Source organism: Rhinatrema bivittatum, chromosome 4 (genome assembly GCF_901001135.1).
Source record: "Rhinatrema bivittatum chromosome 4, aRhiBiv1.1, whole genome shotgun sequence".
Classification (NCBI taxonomy): Eukaryota; Metazoa; Chordata; class Amphibia; order Gymnophiona; family Rhinatrematidae; genus Rhinatrema; species Rhinatrema bivittatum.
The window spans coordinates 213,639,722-213,661,161 of NC_042618.1; the positions used below are offsets into that span (position 1 = coordinate 213,639,722).

General features: G+C 44.9%; 1 protein-coding gene across 1 annotated transcript in view; it reads left to right on the forward strand.

The window, feature by feature from the left end:
* Positions 1-20,574, forward strand: part of UBA7 (ubiquitin like modifier activating enzyme 7) — a 426,723-nt gene extending 406,149 nt beyond the window's left edge. Inside the window, exon 25 of the mRNA XM_029599673.1 lies at positions 20,239-20,574. Within this exon, the coding sequence (XP_029455533.1) occupies positions 20,239-20,398 (160 nt within the window). The 3' untranslated portion in view covers positions 20,399-20,574. The remainder of the gene's footprint in view (positions 1-20,238) is intronic.
* Positions 20,575-21,440: the final 866 nt, after the last annotated feature.

Below are 21,440 nucleotides of genomic sequence, written 5' to 3' on the forward strand. Positions count from 1 at the left end.
ATCAGAGGAACTGCTGTACATCCTTTGCACATGACAATGGCATGATTCTTGAATTCACGACTGTTGGGGGACCTCTCCGGAAGATTAAAAGACCCTGGCTGCTTTTATTTGCAAAGTGTATTCCAAAGAATTCCTGGAAAAGGTGGCAAAAGGGTAGATTAACAATGTTTCATGCAGTTGTCAGTCAGTCATTTCCATGAGTAAAATCGAGCTTTACCCACGGAAAAGGGCTTTTTGAAAATTGCCCAGTCTATATGCGGAGAGGAGTACATGGGTAGGGTTTCTGCGTGACTCCTTTTACCCACAGTGACAAGATGCGTTCCTGGGCCCGGGATTGGGGAGGGCTGTGTAACTGCACAAAGTTAGTAGAAGGAATTGTACTGGGGGTAGATTTCCTGGGGTCATTTTCAAAGGGAAAGTAAACGCATTCTAGCCACCAAAACTAGCTGCACGCTATTACTTCTGCTAATATGTACACAGTGGGGGGGGGGTTTCCAGGAAAAATCGCTATATTTATTTATTTATAATTCCATTTTTCAGGCACTTCAATGTATGGAAATACCTACAGTTTCTGCATTCAGTTACTACCGATATTTCCCTATCCTCAGAGGGTTTAAATCAAAGTTTGTACGTGAGACGAATGGAGGGTAAAGTCCAAGGTCACAAGGAGCAGCAAAGTCCGTGCATAACTGCAAACCCCTTCTGGGAATGCCTTTCTTTAGTGCCGGTTAAGGTGCATGCAGACAGGTCATACACACATATGTTTACCCGCTAAGCTGGTGGGGAGTTTTGGAAAAAGGCCGTGTCCGCAGCTAAAGCATTGTTCCACACAAGAAAATGGTTTTGAAAATTATCCTCGCTGGAGGCAATTTTCAGACTACCCGCATAGCTGCAGAGCCCCTGGGGGTTTCTTACCCACACAGTCTTTGCACCAGTTTTCAAAGCAAAAACTCGCACATACTTTGAAAATTACTAGCAGAGATTTGCACCTGCTTTTAGTTTTGTTTTTCTTTCCCCTGAGCTCAGCCCACACCGGCAGCACTCCTCTATAATGTACGTAAAATACATCCCTACTAGAACTATGCACATGGGGAGGTCAGGCCCGGTGCCACAGGGGGAACCATGCAATTGCACAGGGCGGCACCCCTGGTGGGGCAGCGTCGGGAGCAGGGAGAGGCCCGTGTTGCTGCCGGTGGGCCCGATCCCACCGGCAGTGGAAGAAGTGGAGGCCCGTGGTGCCCCCCCCACCGGTGGACTCGAGGTCACCAGCAGCAGAAGAAGCAGGAGGCCTGTGGTGCCCCTGGTGGACCCAATCCCACTGGCAGCAGAAAAGCAGGAGGCCCGTGGTGCCGCCGGTGCTAGCACTTCCTGTATTCTCATCTTGCGATGCACAAGATGAGAATACAGGAGTGCTAGCACCGTGAGTGTTGAATTACCTCGGGCACATAAAGAGGAGCTGCAGAATGGCTGCTCTTCCCAGTGAAGAAGGTACAAGCTGGCAGCAGCAGCGGAAGAGGAATGACCCGTGGACCCTGACTGCCTGGACTGCATGTGTGTATGAGTGAATGGAAACCTGCCTGGGATGACTGGGTGTGTGAATGCGAGGCTGCCTGGAATGTATGTGTGTGTGTGTGTATGTGAATGTATGAATGGGAGTCTGCTTGTGATGAGTGTGTGAATGGGAGCCTGACTGGGATGAGTGAGTGTATGAATGGGAGGCTTCCTGAGATTAGTGGGTGTGTGAATGGGAGACTGCCTGTGATAGGTGTGTGTGTGTGTGTGTGTGAATGGAAAGCTGCCTGGGATGAGTGGGTGTGTGAATGGGAGACTGCCTGTGATAGGGGTGTGTGTGTGTATGTGTATGTGAATGGGAGGCTGCCTGTGATGAGTGGATGTGTGAATGGGAGGCTGCCTGAGATGGATGGGTGCATGAATGGGAGCCTGCCTGGGTTGCATATGTGTGTATGTAATGGGAGGCTTCCTGTGATGGATGCGTATGTGTGTAAATAGAAGACTGCCTATGATGGGTGTGTGTGTGTGTGTGTGTGTGTGAATGGGAGGCTGCCTGAGATGAGTATGTAAATGGGAGTTTGCCTGGGATGGGTGTGTGAATGGGGGCCTGCTTGGGATGGGTGGGTGTATGGATGGGAGCCTGCCTGGATTGCACATGTATATGTGTGTATGTGAATGAGAGCCTATCTGGGTTGGGTGGGGGGGCGGGCGTGGGTGTTGTGTACGCACATGTATTCATGGGAGCTTTCCTGGGATGGGCAGGGAGTATATGTGTGAGAATGGGAACCTGCCTGGGATTTGGGTGGATGTTAATGGTAGCCTGCCTGAGTTGTGTGTGTGTGTGTGTGTGTGAGAGAGAGAGAATGGGTGCTGCAGGTGGATTCCAACCTGCCAGCAGCTGAAATGAAGATGAGATGCTGCTGATCGATCCCAACCAAAGAAGAGGAGGAGATGCCTGCGGTTTTATCTGAGAGGGAGTGTATGTATGTATGTATGAGCTTATATGTGTGTGTATAAGAAAGAGAAGAGAAAGTTTGTGCACCCCACTCCCACTAATCCATGAAAATTTCAAGTAACTGGAAATCAAAGATCTCAGGTATGGAGAATGTGAATTTTTAAAATCCTTTTTAGTTTTATTTTTCAGGTGTTATTTGATGTCTACTCTTTTGAAAATTATTTTGGTGTTTGGGACATTTAAAAAAATTTGTATATGAGTTTTAAATTATTTGATCTTTTTTCATCAGCTTTTTAAAAAAATATTATTAGTATGTTTTTAGTATTATGATTATGTATTTATTATACTTCTTGATTTTATTGTTTAATAATTGAGGAATGGTGATGGGTCTGTTTTTTCATTGTTACACTGGCTTCTTGTGGTTTCCAGTTTACTTTTTGTCCGTGCATTTGTACTTCTCCTTTATGGTTGCTGTGTTCTGTATTTGGTGAGGATCTGTTTATGTTCTGCATGTGTGACTGAGGTGAGGCATTCTCCTAATAGGAAGTGTATTAGTGTATTTGGGCTTTCAGAGGGTCAAACCCACATCCAACACACATCACAATAGGACTAAAAAATAAGTGATATTTGTACCTCAGAATACTGCACTTTGATATTTTTCATGTAAAATATAAATGCAAAACTCTTAACTGTGTGTGTGTGGAATGGGGCTGAGGTGGGGGAGGGGGCATTGTGCAAGGCTATAAGGTTCGCCTCGGGCACCTAATACCCTTGCACTAGCCATGGGTTCGGGGGAGGGGATGGTGTCCTGAAGGGAGCTGGGTGTTTTTTTGGTGGGCCTGGATGGAGAATGAATGAACGCGGGCGGGGGGGGGGGGGGGAGGCAGCTCAGTAATTGTTTGCACAGGGCAGCAAAAAAGCCCTGTGGGGGGTCATATTTAGTAGGCCGATTAGTGGAGAAAGATATCCAGCTAAAGTTAGCCAGATAACTTGTCCCATACATTCAGCGGGCTAAAATGTCCCGCTGAATATAATTGGCTAAAGTTATTTAACTACATGTAGCAAAGATAACTTAAAAACCTAACCAGCTATGTCTGAATAGAACCAGTTAGGTTATATTCAAACATTATCTTCAAATGATATCCAGTTAAGTAGTGCTTTTATCAGAAGGAAAAGAAATGTTAAAGGCCTAGGATCCGATTCTGTACCTTCCCCTGCCAAGTCTAAAATAAGCCCTTTCAGGCCATTCACCTAACACCCCCTAATCCCCTCATAAATAAAAGAAAATGCTCTGGGGGGGGGGAGTCCATTGTGGCCCCCTCCCCACCCCCATTCAATCTATATTTAAACTGCTGCTGATGCCAGACCCTCCCCCCACCGCAGGCTTTAAGTGCTTCTCCGCCCCATCCCCCTGAACCCTAAAAATCTCCGCCAATAGCGGGGTATGACTTACCCGCTCCTAGCTTGCTCCAGCGCAGCTTCTGTGATAACCTGCGCTAAAAGCACATCCAGCGCTAGAACGCTAAAATCTAGCTGGATAAGGGGCTGAATAATCAAAAACTTGCCATTTTGACGGATAACTTGTGAGTTATCCGTCTAAATGGCTTGAAATATTGACCTGAAAATGTTTCCTATGTAGAAAACATTTTTTTGTGCACTTAAATCTTGTTTTGTGTGCAGAAAATATGATTCATGTGCATAACTCATGATTTTATTTGCATAAAGCATGTTTTTACATGCATTTTTGGGATAGTGTGCTTTTTTTTTTTTTTTAACTCCCAATGCATTAGCTTACTGCTTTGAGAGTTACTGGGGTTTTTTTTGACTCCGTGGGTTAAAATACTGTGTGCTGGATGTTTTTTTTCAAACACCTTATTACATTCAGTGCCCTGAGTGCCTGCATCTCTAGGAAGGGGGAGGAGTGGGGATGAATTAAGGAACAGAGATGGCTCTGCTCTATTCCAGGGTGAGAAACAAGGTGAGGGGAGAGAGAGGGAGAGGCTTAACAATAACTGTCATTTTTATACCACTACCAAATGTCTGCAGTGCTTTACAATGGTGATATGCATTCAGGTTTACACCCCTGTCCCAAAGAGCTTACAATGAAAGAAGCTGAACAAAGTATGAGGGGAGAGCAAGGGATTATAAACAACAACTGCAAACTAGGGCTGGGAGAAGATGTGACAGCTGCATACTAGGGCTGGCCAGCGGAGGGGAGGGGGGGTTAATGTAAAATAGGATTGCCACCTCCCCAGGCTCAATTAAGCAGGCTGATCCAGTTGTGCACACCCCCTCCACCCTTGATGCATAGAGCTGCAGTTCTGCTTTTCCTATTGATTTGCGTAAGAAAATGAGAACTACAAATCCCTGCAGGCTTTCTTTGCCCATCTCTGTAAAAATGGTGCCAGCTCATCCCAGCTTCACCCTCACCTGCATGTGTACAGAGTGTGAGGTGGTGTGGGGGGAGCTGGCGTGATTTTAACAGTATTGGGCAAGAGAGCTGGAGGTAAGCACCTCTCCGTCTGTGGAAGGGGATGGGAGGGGTTAGCTGGGCTTCCAGTTCCAGGAGCACTGGACAGCCTTGTTGTGGTGTTGAAGTCTTTGTGAGCTTATTCCTGGGTTGTGAAGGCAGGGGAGCAATCACCTTCTAAGAAGGCCTTTTTTTTTTTTTTGTGCGTGGGAGAGGTTAACGCTGTGACCCTGTGATGCAGGGCTGGCACGCTAACCTTTTCCCCACCACTACCCTGCTCTGCTGTCATTAATTTTCTCATAATTACATGGCTGCGAGAAAGTTAATGCACATTAGTGTATAGGGGGGCTAATTTGCATGCACTTAATTTATTCCTGACTCACATAGCAATAGCAAAGTTTCTGGTGCATCGCCAGTTTAAGCAGTCACCCTAAACCCCTGCTCTTCCCCACTCTCATCTGCAAGGAATAAGTAATCCAGGTCCTTGGCAAATATTTTCCCATGTGGTTCTTGTGTGCGTTTAACACTGGGGGATGAGGTCTCTGTGCTCCTGTGTGCTTAGGGGAAGGCAGTCCCTCCCTTGTTTGTACAAAGACCCCCTAACACAACAAAAGGTAAGAACTGCTGGCCAAACAAAGAAGCCGGAGGAACAACTCAGAATGTGTGAACTCCTGACACATTACTGCTAGCAAACACCCTACAACTGGAGCCCCATGCACACTCTGACAATGCAGCAGGCTGCTGTGACACCCTACCCAACTTATCCTCATATCAGCCTGAGCCTGGGGCCTGCACACTACAGCTGTATATCAGCAAGACTACAGCCTGAGCCCTTCCCCTGCAGCGTATCGTAATAGACCTAGCAAAATAGACGTTCTCATCAGAGAAGGACCACTCTGTCCATCAGGTCTGCCCATTTTTGCCTGCCTGTGTTGTCACAAGTCTTGTGCATCTGTGATTTTCTTCTTTCCTCCTCCAAGATCCCTTGGTGCCCATCCCATACATGCTTAAATTCTGCCAATGTTTTAATGTCTACCACCCATATTACAGGTCTGTTCCAAGTGTCTACCATCCTCTCAGTGAAAATGTGTTTTCTCACATTGAGCCTAATTTTTAAACATGTCCGCGCAGATCAAGTGTTTTAGAACCTGCATGGAGCCATCTCCACAATTTTTAAAACGCGCTTATCTCTGCTCCCAAAGTACACACGTTATTTTCAGTACACGCAATATTTTGCGCCTACTTGGGATTTTTAGTACCCGTATACTCTGTCTTGCGCACGCCCATACATCTGGTAATGCTGGGGCAGGCTCATTCTCAGATGCTACCTCCTGTCCTGGCTCTCAAGCCAAACCTTTCAGCCCATGATATAACCAGACTGGCCACGTTAATCGTGGCGAACGAGAACCTACTCTTCCCCATCCAGGGAGGCTGTTGCAACGCAAAGTACAAAGCTTGGCAAGGCCCATGCAGAGAATTTAATCGTGGAGCATCCAATCCCCCAGGAGGTAAGTGCCTAGAAGGAACTAGGGGGGTCGAAAATCAAATAAACAGAGGGCAACCATGGTGCATTTGCAAAACAACATGAACTAGGTGCAGGCCCTCACACACAAATCAGGGAAAAGGTTTCAAGTGCTAAGGTGCGTCCTCACACATAGATACATTGGGGCAATGTGCAGCCCCCATAGCCACAGATGTGTGAGCAGCAAAGCCTGCAGGGAGCACCAATGCCCTTATGGTGCAAGGAGAACTCCAGAGATGGTGGTGTGCTGGACAAAGGGCAGCCAAGGCTACAGCTCAAGGCATTAGAGTATCATTTGCTGTTGCAAGCTCGGTGGGGGGACAGAAACCTAACAGCATATACTGAGGTCAGAAAGGACAGTTAAGAGCCACTGTTAAGGTGGGTCAGGGGTTAGCTGCCATGAATGGCAACTGGTCATTGAGGATGTCACAGAATCTGCATTGTATAACTAAGAGCATATTCTTCTAACTTCTCAACTGTACAGAGGGAAAACCTCAAGAAGAAGGCCCAAGGAGCTGTGTGCCTGGAAGGGAAATGAGTGGAGCAGCTTGTACCAGGCAGGAGGGGGCCAGAGGAGATTTCATATAATGCCCATCTGGGAGGTGTCAACTTTGTCTTTCTATTTGCTGCATCCATCACAAATCCCACTACTGCCCTACCAGCTAACAGCTTGAAGTATCCCTATACATAAGGCACCATCCTTCTAGAACCTATAGACATCCATCCAGTGGCCAAAGCACTACTCCTGGGTCATGGCCTGCCATATCATGAGACACTACTTTTACAACAATCACAGACCTACTATATAGTAACATGATAATGATGGCAGAAAAGGACCAAGTGGTCCATCCAGTCTGCCCAGCAAGCTTCCCATGGTAGTATCTGTCATGCCCCCATGTTTCTCTTAAGGGTAGTAACTGCCACTCCATGCAGTTATCCCCAAGCTTTATGTTAAGGGTAGTAGTAATATTTACAATCAAAACCAAGAACTGTCAAACCCATACAAAGATTACTGCTAACAACAATTTTTGTTGAGTGAGGAGCCTTCTTGAAAATTCAGGCAGTGCTGCATGTAAGAGAGCGTCAATAATGTGTTAATACCAACTCTAAATACCTTAACCATGAAATCTCTACACCTCCCTTTCTACAAGATCCTGTGGTGATTAAAAGGACCTAACTGGTTTTAGGCCTATGTGTTTCAGACATCATGACAAGCTAACATTTAAGACTGCGCTGTGACGTATTGGTCAATGCAGAAATGCTTAACCCTTTGAACCCATTGTCCCTGAATTCAGGGACGGCCTAATATCAATATCAACCCCCGTTATCCCGATAAACCGGTATAATCACATACTGAATAACCAATACTAATATTAAAAATAGCACACTGACAAAAATTATTGGTTTTTCCCGAGGAAATTAGGGTTGACGGGTTTATCGCCATAGGAACCTAGGGTTCAAAGGGTTAAGGCAGGGCAAAACTGATATAGACGAACCAGTAAAAACTAGAACATGCTTACACCAAAGACGTGCTCAGCCTTGCAGAATAAGGAGAATGAACAGAAATTATTATTCATGAAGCTAATGAATAATCGACGAATACAATGAAAGTGATAATCCAGGAAATAAAATGTAACCGTGTAGGGAGGAGAAACAGAAGCACTCTTAGGTATATAAAATGGTTTTTTGTAGTCAGAGCTGCCTCCTCTTTTTACAGGTGGCTCTCTGTGCACGCAGTAAAAACAGAAAAGAGGAAGTAATTACAAAAGCTGTCTTGGCTGTATTTTTTCTTTACGTCTGAGCAAAAGGAGTAAACCAGGGAGTCCCTTTAATTTGTGGCAGCATCTTGACCTTTGGAATGCAAGGCACGTTCCAAAGAAAGGCTGCCACAGAGCCTACTTCTGACTTGTCCTCGTTATCACTAAGTAGGCAACGCGAAGTAGAGAGCGGTTGTACAGAAGTCTCCATGTCTGTTAGAACCTATATATGGCCTTGTACCCTCTTGGGAGCAGATGGGTGTCCCACCGCTAGGATCCCATCCCATCACCTCCCCACCCCCACCCCAGCAGAAATGGAAGGCCCTCTCACCGTTTTTATGATGCTGCACGTCACACCACCGTGCACACCAGCCGATGGCTTGCCACATGCTTTCTTTTTCTCTCTTCACAGACAACACCAGATCCTCCTTGGAGGAGAAAGAGGGAAGAGGCAGTGGACCTGGACCCTCCTGCCAATGAAGCTGCAGTTCCGGCTGCAGGTGGCCCTCAGCCACTTCCACCACTTACAATAGCATGCCAGCCATAAAAAAAACCCCCTCACCCCCCCCCCCTCCCCAATATGGCAGCCTCGGGCTGCTTGAGGATAAACCTCCCCTGTCAGCCTCCACTGGATTGGCTCCTTCCCTCCAGCTTTCCTTTCCTGTCCCCTCCCACCTCCCCCCCTAGGGCCTCCTTCCATTTTCTTCCAGAACCTCAGAGCTTGGGTCCTGAGGGTGCTCTGCCATTACCGGGGAAGGAAGGTGAGCAGCTCGCTGATCAGCTTCCACTTGAATCAGAGCAGCAACCCGTGGCTGCAAAGGCTGGTTCTGTGGCTTGAGCACCTGCTCCAACCCAGATGCCTAGACTCACGGCTATGGATGCCGCTATTCAGGGGATAGGGGAAGCAGTTGACGAGCTGCGAGCTGACCTCAGGAGGCTAGTGGCAGAGGTGGAGTGCCTTGTCCATGCTCAAGAGGGCCTCATAGCTACTTTTGAGCTGGTGGCCATGTGCTGACCACCAGTGCCCCAGTCCCCTAAGCCTATCAGGACCTATCCTGAGGTTCCTCGGGCATCTTTTTGTTATGTATATAGTCATGTCCTTACGTTTTCCTTTCCCTATCCCCATTTTTGTTTGGAAAAATTATATTTATTAATCAAATTCTTTTTTAATAAAACGGTTATATTTACTACATTTTGTGTGTGGCTTCTTCTTTTGCATAATGTATTCCAAGTCATCCCAGAGTCAAACCCCCTTTCAGGACAACCAACTGAACTTGCTTTCACATCCACACACTCTGGCCTGCATGTAGCTATGCATCCAGCTCATTCCAATAGCCTCTATCCTCTACTCACCCACCTTACAGCAGTCTTAGTTCAGCTCCAGTTTATTGGTGTCACAATTCTAGACAAAGCTCCCCTGAATGTCCTTGCTCTGATTGCCATAACACTACAGAGCTACAAGTTACCACTTAGGTCTGGGTTTGTGTGTGGGTGAGAATGGGAGTCTGGGTTTATGTGGGTGGGTGAGAATGGAAGCTTGAATATGTGGGTAAGAATGGGTGCTTGAATGTGTGTATGTGTGGGTGAGAATGGGACCTTAAATGTGTGTATGTATGGGTGAGAATGGGAGCTTCAATGTGTGTATGTGTGGGTGAGACTGGGAGCATGGGTTTGTGAGTGAGAATGGGAGTCTGGGTTTATGTGTGTGGGTGAGAATGGGTGCCTGGATGTGTGTCTGTGTGTGCATAAGAATATAAGCCTGGGGAGGGGTGAGAAATTGAGAGCTTGTATGTGTGTCTGCAGAGAATGTGAACTTGTGTGTGTGTGTGGGGGGGGGGGGGAGAGCATATGAGAGTGAGAGCGTGAGTGTGTGAGAGGGAGTCTGTGAGAGAAAGCGTGTATGTGTGTGTGTGTGTGTGTGTGTGTGTGGAAGGGAAGAAGACAGTAATAGAAGAAAGACACTGAAAAGGAATTAGGACATGAGCGACAAGGGAAAAAATGGGGAAAAGAGACCAGGACCAACTGATTAGAAAAATACAAAGATCAGACAACAAAGGTAAAAAAAAAATTATTTTGAGATGTTAGCAATTTAAATATAAGCAACACAACCGCTCTCTCAAAATTTATGGACAGGTAGTAGCCGTGTATAAAATCGTAATAATAAGAATCGTAAAGTACCACAAATCATCGTGAATTATGTTTGTATCATTAAGTAGACCTCATACTTAGGCGTAGATGTGAATGCTATTCTGCATAACGTTTTACACCAGTAGTATAATCATGGGTCAGAAAAGAATTTTATATGCTTAGTGAGTCCAAAGTGAAAAGAATTCAAAGTTGATGTAGCATGACATTTTCCATTGTATTCATTGTTGCAGAATTTCTTAACTCATCATAGTATTGACAACATTCAATTTCTTAAGATAATGTAGCTACTTAGCTTTTTTTGCATGTGAAGAAACGCCTGAGAGTTAAAGATGTTACAAGGCTCGAGGTGTACTAGCCCGACACGGACTGTGTTTCGGCATCTGTGAGATGATTTTCCTGGCATTTTCACCAACATGGAAGTAATGTGTTTTCTCACATTCCTACATTATCTTAAGAAATTGAATGTTGTCATTACTATTATTTTATTTATTTATTAGCTTTTACATACCAACATTCGTTGGAGTACATCACATCGGTTCACATTATAACAGGTGTGATAGCATGACAGGGGTATCATACTATTTTACGTTGTAACCTTAAACCTTAATGGATCAACATAGAACAAAAGTAACAATATAAATTAAGCATAGGAAGTTGAGGGAATCAGAAAATGAACTGGGCTAGGGGGCTTCTTCAAAAATAAACTAAGATACAATATATACAAAGAACAAAGATATAATATATACAAGGTGGCATGCGTTAAGAAATTCTGCAACAATGAGAAATGTCATGCTACATCAACTTTGAATTCTTTTCGCTTTGGACTCACTAAGCATATAAAATTATTTTCTGACCCATGATTATACTACTGGTGTAAAACGTTATGCTGAATAGCATTCACATCTATGCCTATGTATGAGGTCTACTTAATGATACAAAAAAACGTAATTCACTGTGATTTGTTTTGTTGATAATCTGTTGTACTTTAGCCTTATTATTACGAGCAATTTAAATATGTCATCTTTGGGAATGTGCATTTCTTATATTTTTATATTTTGCTCTTTCTTAAGTATTCCACTGTTCAGAAATTTTAGTTTCTCAGGCTTTCTATTTTGGTTTTATCTGCATGTTTCTGTTTCTAATTTATAGTCTTATTTCTATATTAGGTAAGGGTCGGTCTCAGTTTTGCCTGTCTGTGTGACTTAAATGCAGTATTTCTGCTAGTGTGTAGTTTCTCTGTAGTAGTAGTTCTGCTTGTTCTGTTATTCCCGTAGGTGATGTATTAATGTTCTAGGGCTGGGTGTAGTATTTGCATTGCTGCTTTTTCATAAGGTTGCTGTTATTTGAATCCTGAGAGTCAGTGCTGTGACTGTATGGCAAGGTTCTAGATGCCTCTTTCTTTGCAAGAGTTTGTGTTATTTCACAAAATAGCAGTGGGGGGTTATTTTTTGCTGAGGTGACACCAGAATTTGAATATTTTTTTCATGTTAGTTGTAATGTGAATTACCCTAGCTCTGTGCTGTACCTGTTCTGATGATTAATTATATTTTATTGTACTTATGAAGATTTCTGGGTTTCTGCAAAGATGGTTCATGAAAGAATACATTAATTTTTGTTTTATTACATGATTGGATCTGATTGATTTCTATACTTGTGCATTTACAAACTGTAATAAATATAAAATAAATTCTGATTAATAAGGAATTTTTAATGCTGGTAAGTGCTAGAAATAATTGAAGCAAATTATTTTAAAGTTTCATACATGATACATAATGGCTGTTGCACATTACTTAGAAAGCCATTCTAGAGTGCAGTATATGGCATTATTTATCAGTAAGAAAACAACTAGTAGACCTGCATGCCTACAGCCCACCCATGTTAACCTTGTGCCCACCCAAAATATCAATTCTGGCTACGCCACTGTTTTAGACCTATTTTTTTGGGATCCTGCTGGATACTTATGACATGGATTGGACACTACTTGCTCTATTTCACATAATACGTTTATTAATACAAAATTATCTTTATAAACAATTTACTGAACTGATGTGTTGGACTTGAAAGAGATGGAAACCGTTACGCACGCCGCCCGCAGCAGCCCCGCGGCGCGGCCCTCTCACCTCCTTAGATGGACTCCAGTCTCCAGCTCCCCCGTCGCTGGTGGCGATGGGCCGCCAGCTCCGACCTCGGGCTCCCTCCAGCGCCTCAGGCCCTGCCACACTACCTGGGATTTCCAGCCAAGATGCCTCTGTTCGTCCGGCCTCTCCGCATGGTCCGCAGAGAGACGCCAGCAGCGCCACAACCCTTCCTAGGCACACATGCGCACATCGGTGATTCTTTTAAAGGGGCCCGCGGTGGGAACCAGGCCACGGACCCGGATGCTGATGTCAGATCCTTCAGGGTATAAATGCTCAGGCCTCGCTCCATAGCGTTGCCTTTGAAACAGGTGTCCTCGTATTCCGAGTACTCTTTGCTATCCTCGTCTACCTTGCTCCATGTTCCTGATTCTCCATAGTTCCTGGTTCCTGTCTCCCCTGCTCATCTAGTCTGTGTGTTTGGATTGACTTCCTGGTTTTGACCACTGCTACGTCTGACCTCGCCTGCCTTGTCCAAGCCTTGACCATTGCTACGTCTAACCTTGCCTGCCTTCTCCAAGCCTTGACCACTGCTACGTCTTGCTACGCCTCCTATCTCCGTGCCCTGACCATTGCTTTGCCTGACTACGCCTGCTATCTCCGTGCCCTGACCATTGCTTCGCCTGACTACACCTATCTCCGTGCCCTGACCATTGCTTCACCTGACCACGCCTACTATCTCCATGCCCTGACCATTGCTACGATTGGCTACACTATAGATTTTTCCAAGTTCAGAGTTCTCCTTTGCTTGCTACAACTTCCACTTGCCGCCAGCCTCGATTCTTGCCAATCAGTGACGCTTCCGTCCCTATCCTCTGGACGTGGACTGCTAAGGCTCAGGCCTTTCATTTCATCAGGCACCTTCAGTCTCTCTTCATTCCTTGGTGCCCGAGTTCCCGTATTGAATCCCGTCCAGGATAGAACTACTGGATCAGACCAAGAGTCCATCAAGCCCAGCATACTATCTTTGACAGTGTCCAATCCATAAAGGTAATATATCACAGAAGGTATATCTTGTTTCCTAATACCATTAAATCACAAACACATAAAGAAACACTACTTGCTCTGTTTCACATAGTACGTTTATTAATACAAAATTCTCTTTATAAACAACATATTATTAATACTCGAATACCACTTTACCCCATTTAAAAATATTCCCACATATCATCTACATCAGTGGTTCTCAACCTTTTTTCAGCAGGGACACACCTGACAGATGGTTCTCACATGCGTGACACACTGAACATGTGACCTTCATGGACAAAATGTAAATATACATTCTGCATCCTCAGGAATCCCCTCGACTCCCAAAAATGGGTGCAGAGCAGAACTAGGGCATTACCCATACAACTCACTATACAAAAAAAGATATTCTGGTTCTGATGACATTCTCAGTAAAAGCAAAACATACTCTCTTTACTGGCAGGCACAATACCCCTCCTTATGAAAAGACAGTAATTTACCACTACAAATATTTAACCAGACCCTAAACACTAATACACTTCCTATTAGGAAAACAGAGCAAGCCAAGCTGCTATAGATAGATACCCACTCAGAAATAATTGTAAAACTATACTAATAAATGTTACAAAACAGCTGATGAAGAGAATAACATCCAACAATTAAAAACTCATAAAAATGATTAAAATTGTCCAAATATCAATAAAATATTTCAAAATAGCAGACAATTCACATAATACCCAATAATTAAAATGGCAGTCAATCAAGAAAAATAAACTTAAAAAGCCTCCTTTACTTACCCTCTCCAGCAACTCTCCTACTCCTTTCCCTTGCAGGCCAATAGCACTCCCAGAAGCAGCAGTGGATGCTGAAGTTCTGTCCTCACAGTCCTCTTCCTTAGGGCGCACAACCAGTCACAACCAGTCTCTATCTCACACAGACCAGTAACCTCCCTAACTAGTATCTCTTCCTCACACACACCAGTCACCTCTCTGACCAGTCTCTGTCTCTCTCTCTCACACACACACACACACACACACACACCAGTCATCTTCCTGACCAGCCTCTCTCTCACAGAAACGCATCACCTTTGACCAGTCTCTCTCTCTCTCAATCACACACATGCTCTGTCACTTACATACAAGCTCTCAAATCACACACAAGTGCTCTTGCATTCTCCCATTCTCCCATATACACACACAAAAAGCTGCCACTCACACACCCAGGCACCCATTCTACCACAGACACACACACACACACACACACACACACACAAAGCTGCCACTCACGCACCCATTCTACCACACACACACAAAGCTGCCACTCACGCATCCAGGCACCCATTCTACCAAACACACACAAAGCTGCCACTCACGCATCCAGGCACCCATTCTACCAAACACACACAAAGCTGCCACTCACGCATCCAGGCACCCATTCTACCAAACACACATAAAGCTGCCACTCGCACACCCAGGCACCCATTCTACCACACACACACACACACAAAGCCGCCACTCACGCATCCAGGCACCCATTCTACCACACACACACAAAGCCGCCACTCGCACACCCAGGCACCCATTCTACCACACACACACACACACAAAGCCGCCACTCACGCATCCAGGCACCCATTCTACCACACACACACAAAGCCGCCACTCACGCACCCAGGCACCCATTCTACCACACACACACAAAGCTGCCACTCACGCACCCAGGCACCCATTCTACCAAACACACACACAGAAGCTCACATGGAGCCTCCTGAGCTCCGGCGGTGTGCAACGTCTCTCCAGGCCCTGCCGGCCTGGCCTCCGGCGGTGCGCAGGGTCTCTCTCCATTCTTTGGCCCCGCTGGCCTTGGCTCCGGTGGTGGCGCACAGATCTCTCCACTCTTCAGTCCCGCCCCTGGGGAAAAGGGAAGTACAAGCGGGGCAGTGGGACACAGGGAGCCGTGACACACCGGTATGTGGCAACACATCGGTTCAGAACCGCTGATCTATATAATATCAGACCTACATCATTCATACCATACACACACCAATTATCATAAAAATCCAACAAAACAGGATCCCCATTTGTTTCGCCTGAATAAGGCTTCCTCAGGGAATGTTTCTCAGAACATTTACATATCCATCCTACATCATAATTCTTCCCATTTCAATATCAATGTCATTTACATCCTCTTCCACCACATGCTCGATAACGATGTTTTGTTGGATTTTTATGATAATTGGTGTGTGTATGGTGTGAATGATGTGGGTCTGATTTTATATAGATGGTATGTGGGGGTATTTTTATGTGGGGTAAAGTGGTATTAGTATTAATAATATGTTGTTTATAAAGAGAATTTTGTATTAATAAACGTACTATGTGAAATAGAGCAAGTAGTGTTTCTTTATGAGTTTGTGATTTAATGGTATTAGGAAACAAGATATACCTTCTGTGATATATTACCTTTATAGATTGGGCACTGTCAAAGATAGGATGCTGGGCTTGATGGACCCTTGGTCTGATCCAGTATGGCGGTTCTTATGTCTCAACCCTGGAGGCTAGACAAAGGTACAGAGGTCTTCTACTGGCACTGATCAATTTCCACCTCTTTCAAGTCCAACACAGCAGTTCAGTAAATTGGTTACTTCTAATACCATGCAACACACATAGGTTAGAGCCTTGATGCCAGATGGGAAACATCCCAATTATCTTGTACCCTGGTGATCTTCCACAGAAAAAACGGCTTGTCCTGCCAGAATTTGCAGATAAGACACCACTGTTTTAATCCTGAGGCAAAGAGAATTAGATTATTCAAATCATTTTCTTTCTTGAGACAAGTTTCTATAGCTCTTCACTTCTTCAGAGACCCTACATGTCTCTCCTTGCTCCTTTCTAACCTAGAAGCAACTCAACATCCCTATATAGGTCTTTGGACACCCTAACTGGCAAAAACAAAAAATGTAAACAGCCAGCAAGGTTGCATGGAACTAGGGCAATACCATCTCTGACTAATAGTATGATTCAGGGATAAATGTAATTAGCAGCTACAAGGTCCTTACATTATTTGTACATCCATTGCCTCAGGTACAAAAACTTAGATTGTAAGCCCTCTGGGGATAAAGAAATGTATCTGAATGTAAACCGATGTGATATCTCGATTGAGATCAAATGTCGGTATATAAAAATAATAAATAAATAAATAAATAAATAACTAAATAAATAAATACATATTCTGAAAACCTGACTGGCCATGGTGTTACGGGGGCAGGTTTGTGAAGTGCTGAGTTAGACACATGTAGACCCAAAGCCCATTCTGGTTCTGGGCACAGGGGCAACAAAAGAGGGCTGTGGACCATGCAAGGCCTCATCACCTGCCGGTATTTCCTTACAGCGAAGAAAAGTTCACTTTTTTTTAAGGCCCTTAAGGTTTTGTACTCGTAGGGGCTCTTTCTGCTCACCAGTCCAAGTACTCTCAAAGAAGACATGATCCATATCAATGCTGCTGTTCAAAATAAAAATCTTCTTTATTGACTAATGTAAGGGAAATTAAAGTCCAACAAGATACACTTCTGAATAGTGCTCCAAAGGTAACAGTCCAAAAAGACACAAAAATAAAAACAGTCTCTCTTCGCCTTCTCACCCAAAACAGGTCAGCTCTTTGAGCCGGGAACCCTTTCCAACCTGAACCCCCCCAAGTACCTCTTTGGAAGCTGTAATCTTTTCCTCCAAAGTCCTTTTCTTCTTTTATTTCTCTGGTGTCTCAGGCTGATTGTAACTGAATCACTAAACCTGCCTTGGAAATTTCGCCAAAGTCTGCCTTTCCCTGGCACTTCCCAGTACCCTGGTCCTCACATTCTCCAGAGAAAACTTTTTCTCCTTAAGGCTCCCAGCTTCACTCTGGTAGACTTTCCCAGGAAGGCTGTCCTTCCTCTGTCGCCTCCTCAGCTCTGTAGGACTCTCTTTACATTCCCAGGAACATCTTCTTCTCAACTCACTTCTGAGCCTTCTCTGTGAAGGGAAAGGCCCCTGGAGACACTCTTTCAAGAGATAGCTCCACGCCACAGGCAAGACTCCAGATCTTGGGATCTCTGACTCCTGTCTACCTCCTGTTTCATGTGGGAGCAGTCTTTTGTATTTTCCGACCACCCCTCTCAAGTGGGGGAGTGGCGCTGCTCCTTAGCACACTACCACTACACTGACCTCACAGGCAGGCGAGGCCTAATGAGAACTCTATCACACTGAGGGCACTCAGGCCAGCTGAAGCCACAGAAGCCATGCAACTAAAGGGCAAACTATTTACAGGGGACAGAATTTGACACTGTGTTGCACACACACACACATGCTCAGAATAGACTGATTTTCTTCTGTGAACAGCAACCACTTACATACGTGTGGCAGGAGTTAGCCACTGTAACTAACTAGCTCTGCATGAGTGGCAGTAACCAGTGACCAGGAGCTAGTTATTTTAACCACTTGCTACTATAAACATGCTAACGCATTTCTGCGTACTCTTACAACAGGAGCGTCGGTTTATAAAAGCTAAAAATAAATACATAAATAAATGTGGCCTGTTAATGCACCTCAACGACACAACTAGCTTCCATATCCGGCATTGGAAGTGTGCTACCTGCTCCGCTGTGTAATCGGGTACAGATGTGGGGCTGGGACTGTCTGCGCCGGTCTTCACATTCAGCACTTGCAGAGTAGATGGAATTATTTCTCCAACAACAGCTGAAAGGATTCATCCCTCCAGCCTGCAGATGGCTGGGCTGTAAGAGTAAACATCCTGTGCTTGCTGTTTCCTTTCTCCTTCCTGAGCCAGCATGCCCCCTCCCTAACCCCTTCTTAAAAATAGCAACAGACCCCCAGAGCCTGCATTTCTGAGCTTCAGACCCCCCTTCTCCCTGCCAGCAGCAGGAACTCTGCCCAAGTATATTATGACACTACAGTCTCTTGATACCAAATATCTCTGCCAGCGCCAGTTCTGGTATCGATTCTGCCAGCCCTTGCCCCTGTACAGGATCTCTGCGCTAGCGCTGGTCGCCAGATACAATATAGCTGTCTTGGTACTGGTCTCTGTACAGCATCTCGCTCCTGGCGCTGGTCCCTGGTGTTGGTCCGTGTACAGAACCTCTCTACTGGTGCTAACTGTAAGGGATTTTTCCGCTGCTGCTGCTGCTGCTGCTGGTCCCTGTATGGTATTTCTGACAATGTCTGCATTAGGGCACTTGTACCAGGCGTGGTGATATTGTGGTCCCTTTAGTTGTTCTGACCTCTAGGTCTTTAGAAGATTTACACCAATTCTATGCTTTTGCAAAGGGCTAGAATAATCAACTTCTCTAAAGCAAGAAACGGGTCCCAGGAGTTCTAATTATTTGCAGTTTTATGGCCAGGAATGAACACATGAGCCTGGTGTTAAACTAGACCAGAGATTGGTCCCTTGACGATATCACTTCCACTTGTGAATAATATGTGTGAAACTGCCTAGAAAAGAAGGCACGTCTCCTGTTCATGTTCTCTGGGTCCTTTGCTCACCCCTCTTGTGTATGTGACTGTCCACTGCTCCCTCCGGGGCCAATGCAATAAGACACATGCTCAAAACGGGCACCCGTACTGAACGCCTATTGTCCTGATGCGCGCGCAGCCACATCCCCTGTGTGCCTGATGCAGTATTTGAACTAGGAGGAAAATCAGGGCAGCGTAAAAAAAAGGGCGCGCTAAGGTAGAATCGTGCGTCTCTGGCGCTCAAACGCTTATTGCATCAGGCACCCACGACTGCAGCGGGTGCTCAGTATGAGTGTCCGTTTTCATCATGCTTCTTTTTGGTTATTTTGCTAAGGTGCTAATTTCAGTGATGAAGTTTATTATATCAGGCACTCATTGCTATGGGTGTCTGAATTGTGCAGTCATAAGAAAAGTGTGCTTTTTAATCAAATCAATATACATATATTTTTCTCCACTGCAAGTAGTAAATTTAAGAGTCAGATGATACTAAGGGAGGACGGGACACATTTATCACAACTCAGAGGACCGTATTTTTTAATGTTTTTTATAAGCCCTCGCCTACAAGTTAACTTTATTCCACCTCTGGACCTGGAGTTAAATTCCCCCGCGTCAAAAAATATGCATCGGACACTCGGCCTTTGGGGCATTTTCCTGCATCGTAGGTTAATAGTTAATGTCTTCATCTACATGGGATTAAGAACATAAGAAATTGCCATGCTGGGTCAGACCAAGGGTCCATCAAGCCCAGCATCCTGTTTCCAACAGAGGCCAAAACCAGGCCACAAGAACCTGGCAATTACCCAACGCATGATTTACATGCGTTGGGCTCTAGAGGGTACACGTTTGTTAGGGTGCGCTAATCTCCTTTTTGTATCGGATGCTATTCTTGCTCACCCAAAGCGCGCACCCAACCGCGAGTAAACACGTGCACTGGGTGGGTGCACCGTATTGCATTTGTGTGTGCAGGTGGCCCAGTCGCTTGCTCTTTTTGATCTGACTTGCTCCATCTAATGTACAATATGCATATATCCCCTCCCCCTCCCCCCATACCCTTTATTGGTGCGACTCCTGTTGCTTCCTCTGTGTGTGAGGGTATCCCTCTCTCACTTCCGTTTGTGTTCCCTGCTTTTCCCTGTGTTCCCCAGCTTGCTCCCTGTGTGTGTCCTCCGCCCTCTTCTCCAGTTTTTTCACTATTTTCTGTGTGTGGACGCACGCGTGCAATTTACCAGGTCTCTCTCTGTCTGAAAGCACACTTGTGTTTTGTCTTCCTAGGGTAACGGACCTCGTGAGGTCTATCACAGGGGAAGAAATCCCATCACACCTCAGCACTCTGGCCTTCGAAATAGTCTGTAGTGATGAAGGAGATGAAGAGGAAGATTTACAACTGCCACCTGTCCACTATCACATGTTTCAGAAAGAAACAGACCCCTGAAAATGGTGGTGTGGGGGTAGGAGGCAGTGAGCTGTCTGTGCAGTGTCTGTCATCCATATTCTTCAAAGGCTGAGCAGTTTTGGATGTGTAAAAGAAGGAATTTTAGAGCTTAATGAAATTGCATAATTCTTCAATATAGAATGAAATAATTATAATAAATAATACATAACAAGAGAGCCAAGCATGTATGGAAGTCATTTAGATTATGTGGAGATGATTGATAGGGAAAGTGTTTCCTGGCATTAATGCCCTGTGGAAGGAGTTAAGGGCTGAGCATGTAACATGTTTATCAAACAGCAATTACAGGGAAGATCCAATGTGAAGATTAAGCCAAGGTCAAAACCATGATTCCATACTCAGGGGCACAGGGGGACTTGTTCCAGGGTCAGACACAACCACTGGGAAAGAAGAGGCCTGACTCACGTCTGAGGATTTCTCCTAAAGCTCAGTAAACCACTCTGGGGGTAATTTTGCATCACTGTGCATAAATTAGCCATTAAACCAATTTTCCTATTAAAGGAGCAATGAACTATGATTCCATAAGTAAGATACCAAAATGTAGATAAAGGGACTTTCAAGAGGACTTTGCTCCATAGATGTAATGTTTCTGCGATCCAGATCCGGCAGTACTGAACAGCTTGTATCAGGTCAACATTTTCAATATTACCATGTTATTTTTTTTAAATATTGTAAGGTGATGCCGTGCGCTTCCACATCTTCCTTGGAGCGGCTTCACATTTCACCTCCCATAAAATGGGTGCTAACTGATTTGTGCGGTGTGCATGTGATGTCATGTATGACTTCATAGCCAATGTCGCCAATCAGCTGCAGCATGTGTGCGAGGTAGCTGGTGACGTTTGCCATGACCACTGCTGTTTCTGGAGGTTTAAATGGGCTGCAGAGAGGCAGCTTGAAGGAATTCAAATATAATATGTTAAAATTAATTTAAAATTTGATTTGAAAGCACTTTTATCAAACAATAATTACAAAGTTTTATATAAATCAAATTTTAAAATTAAAAAATATGAAAGGATGTGGCATG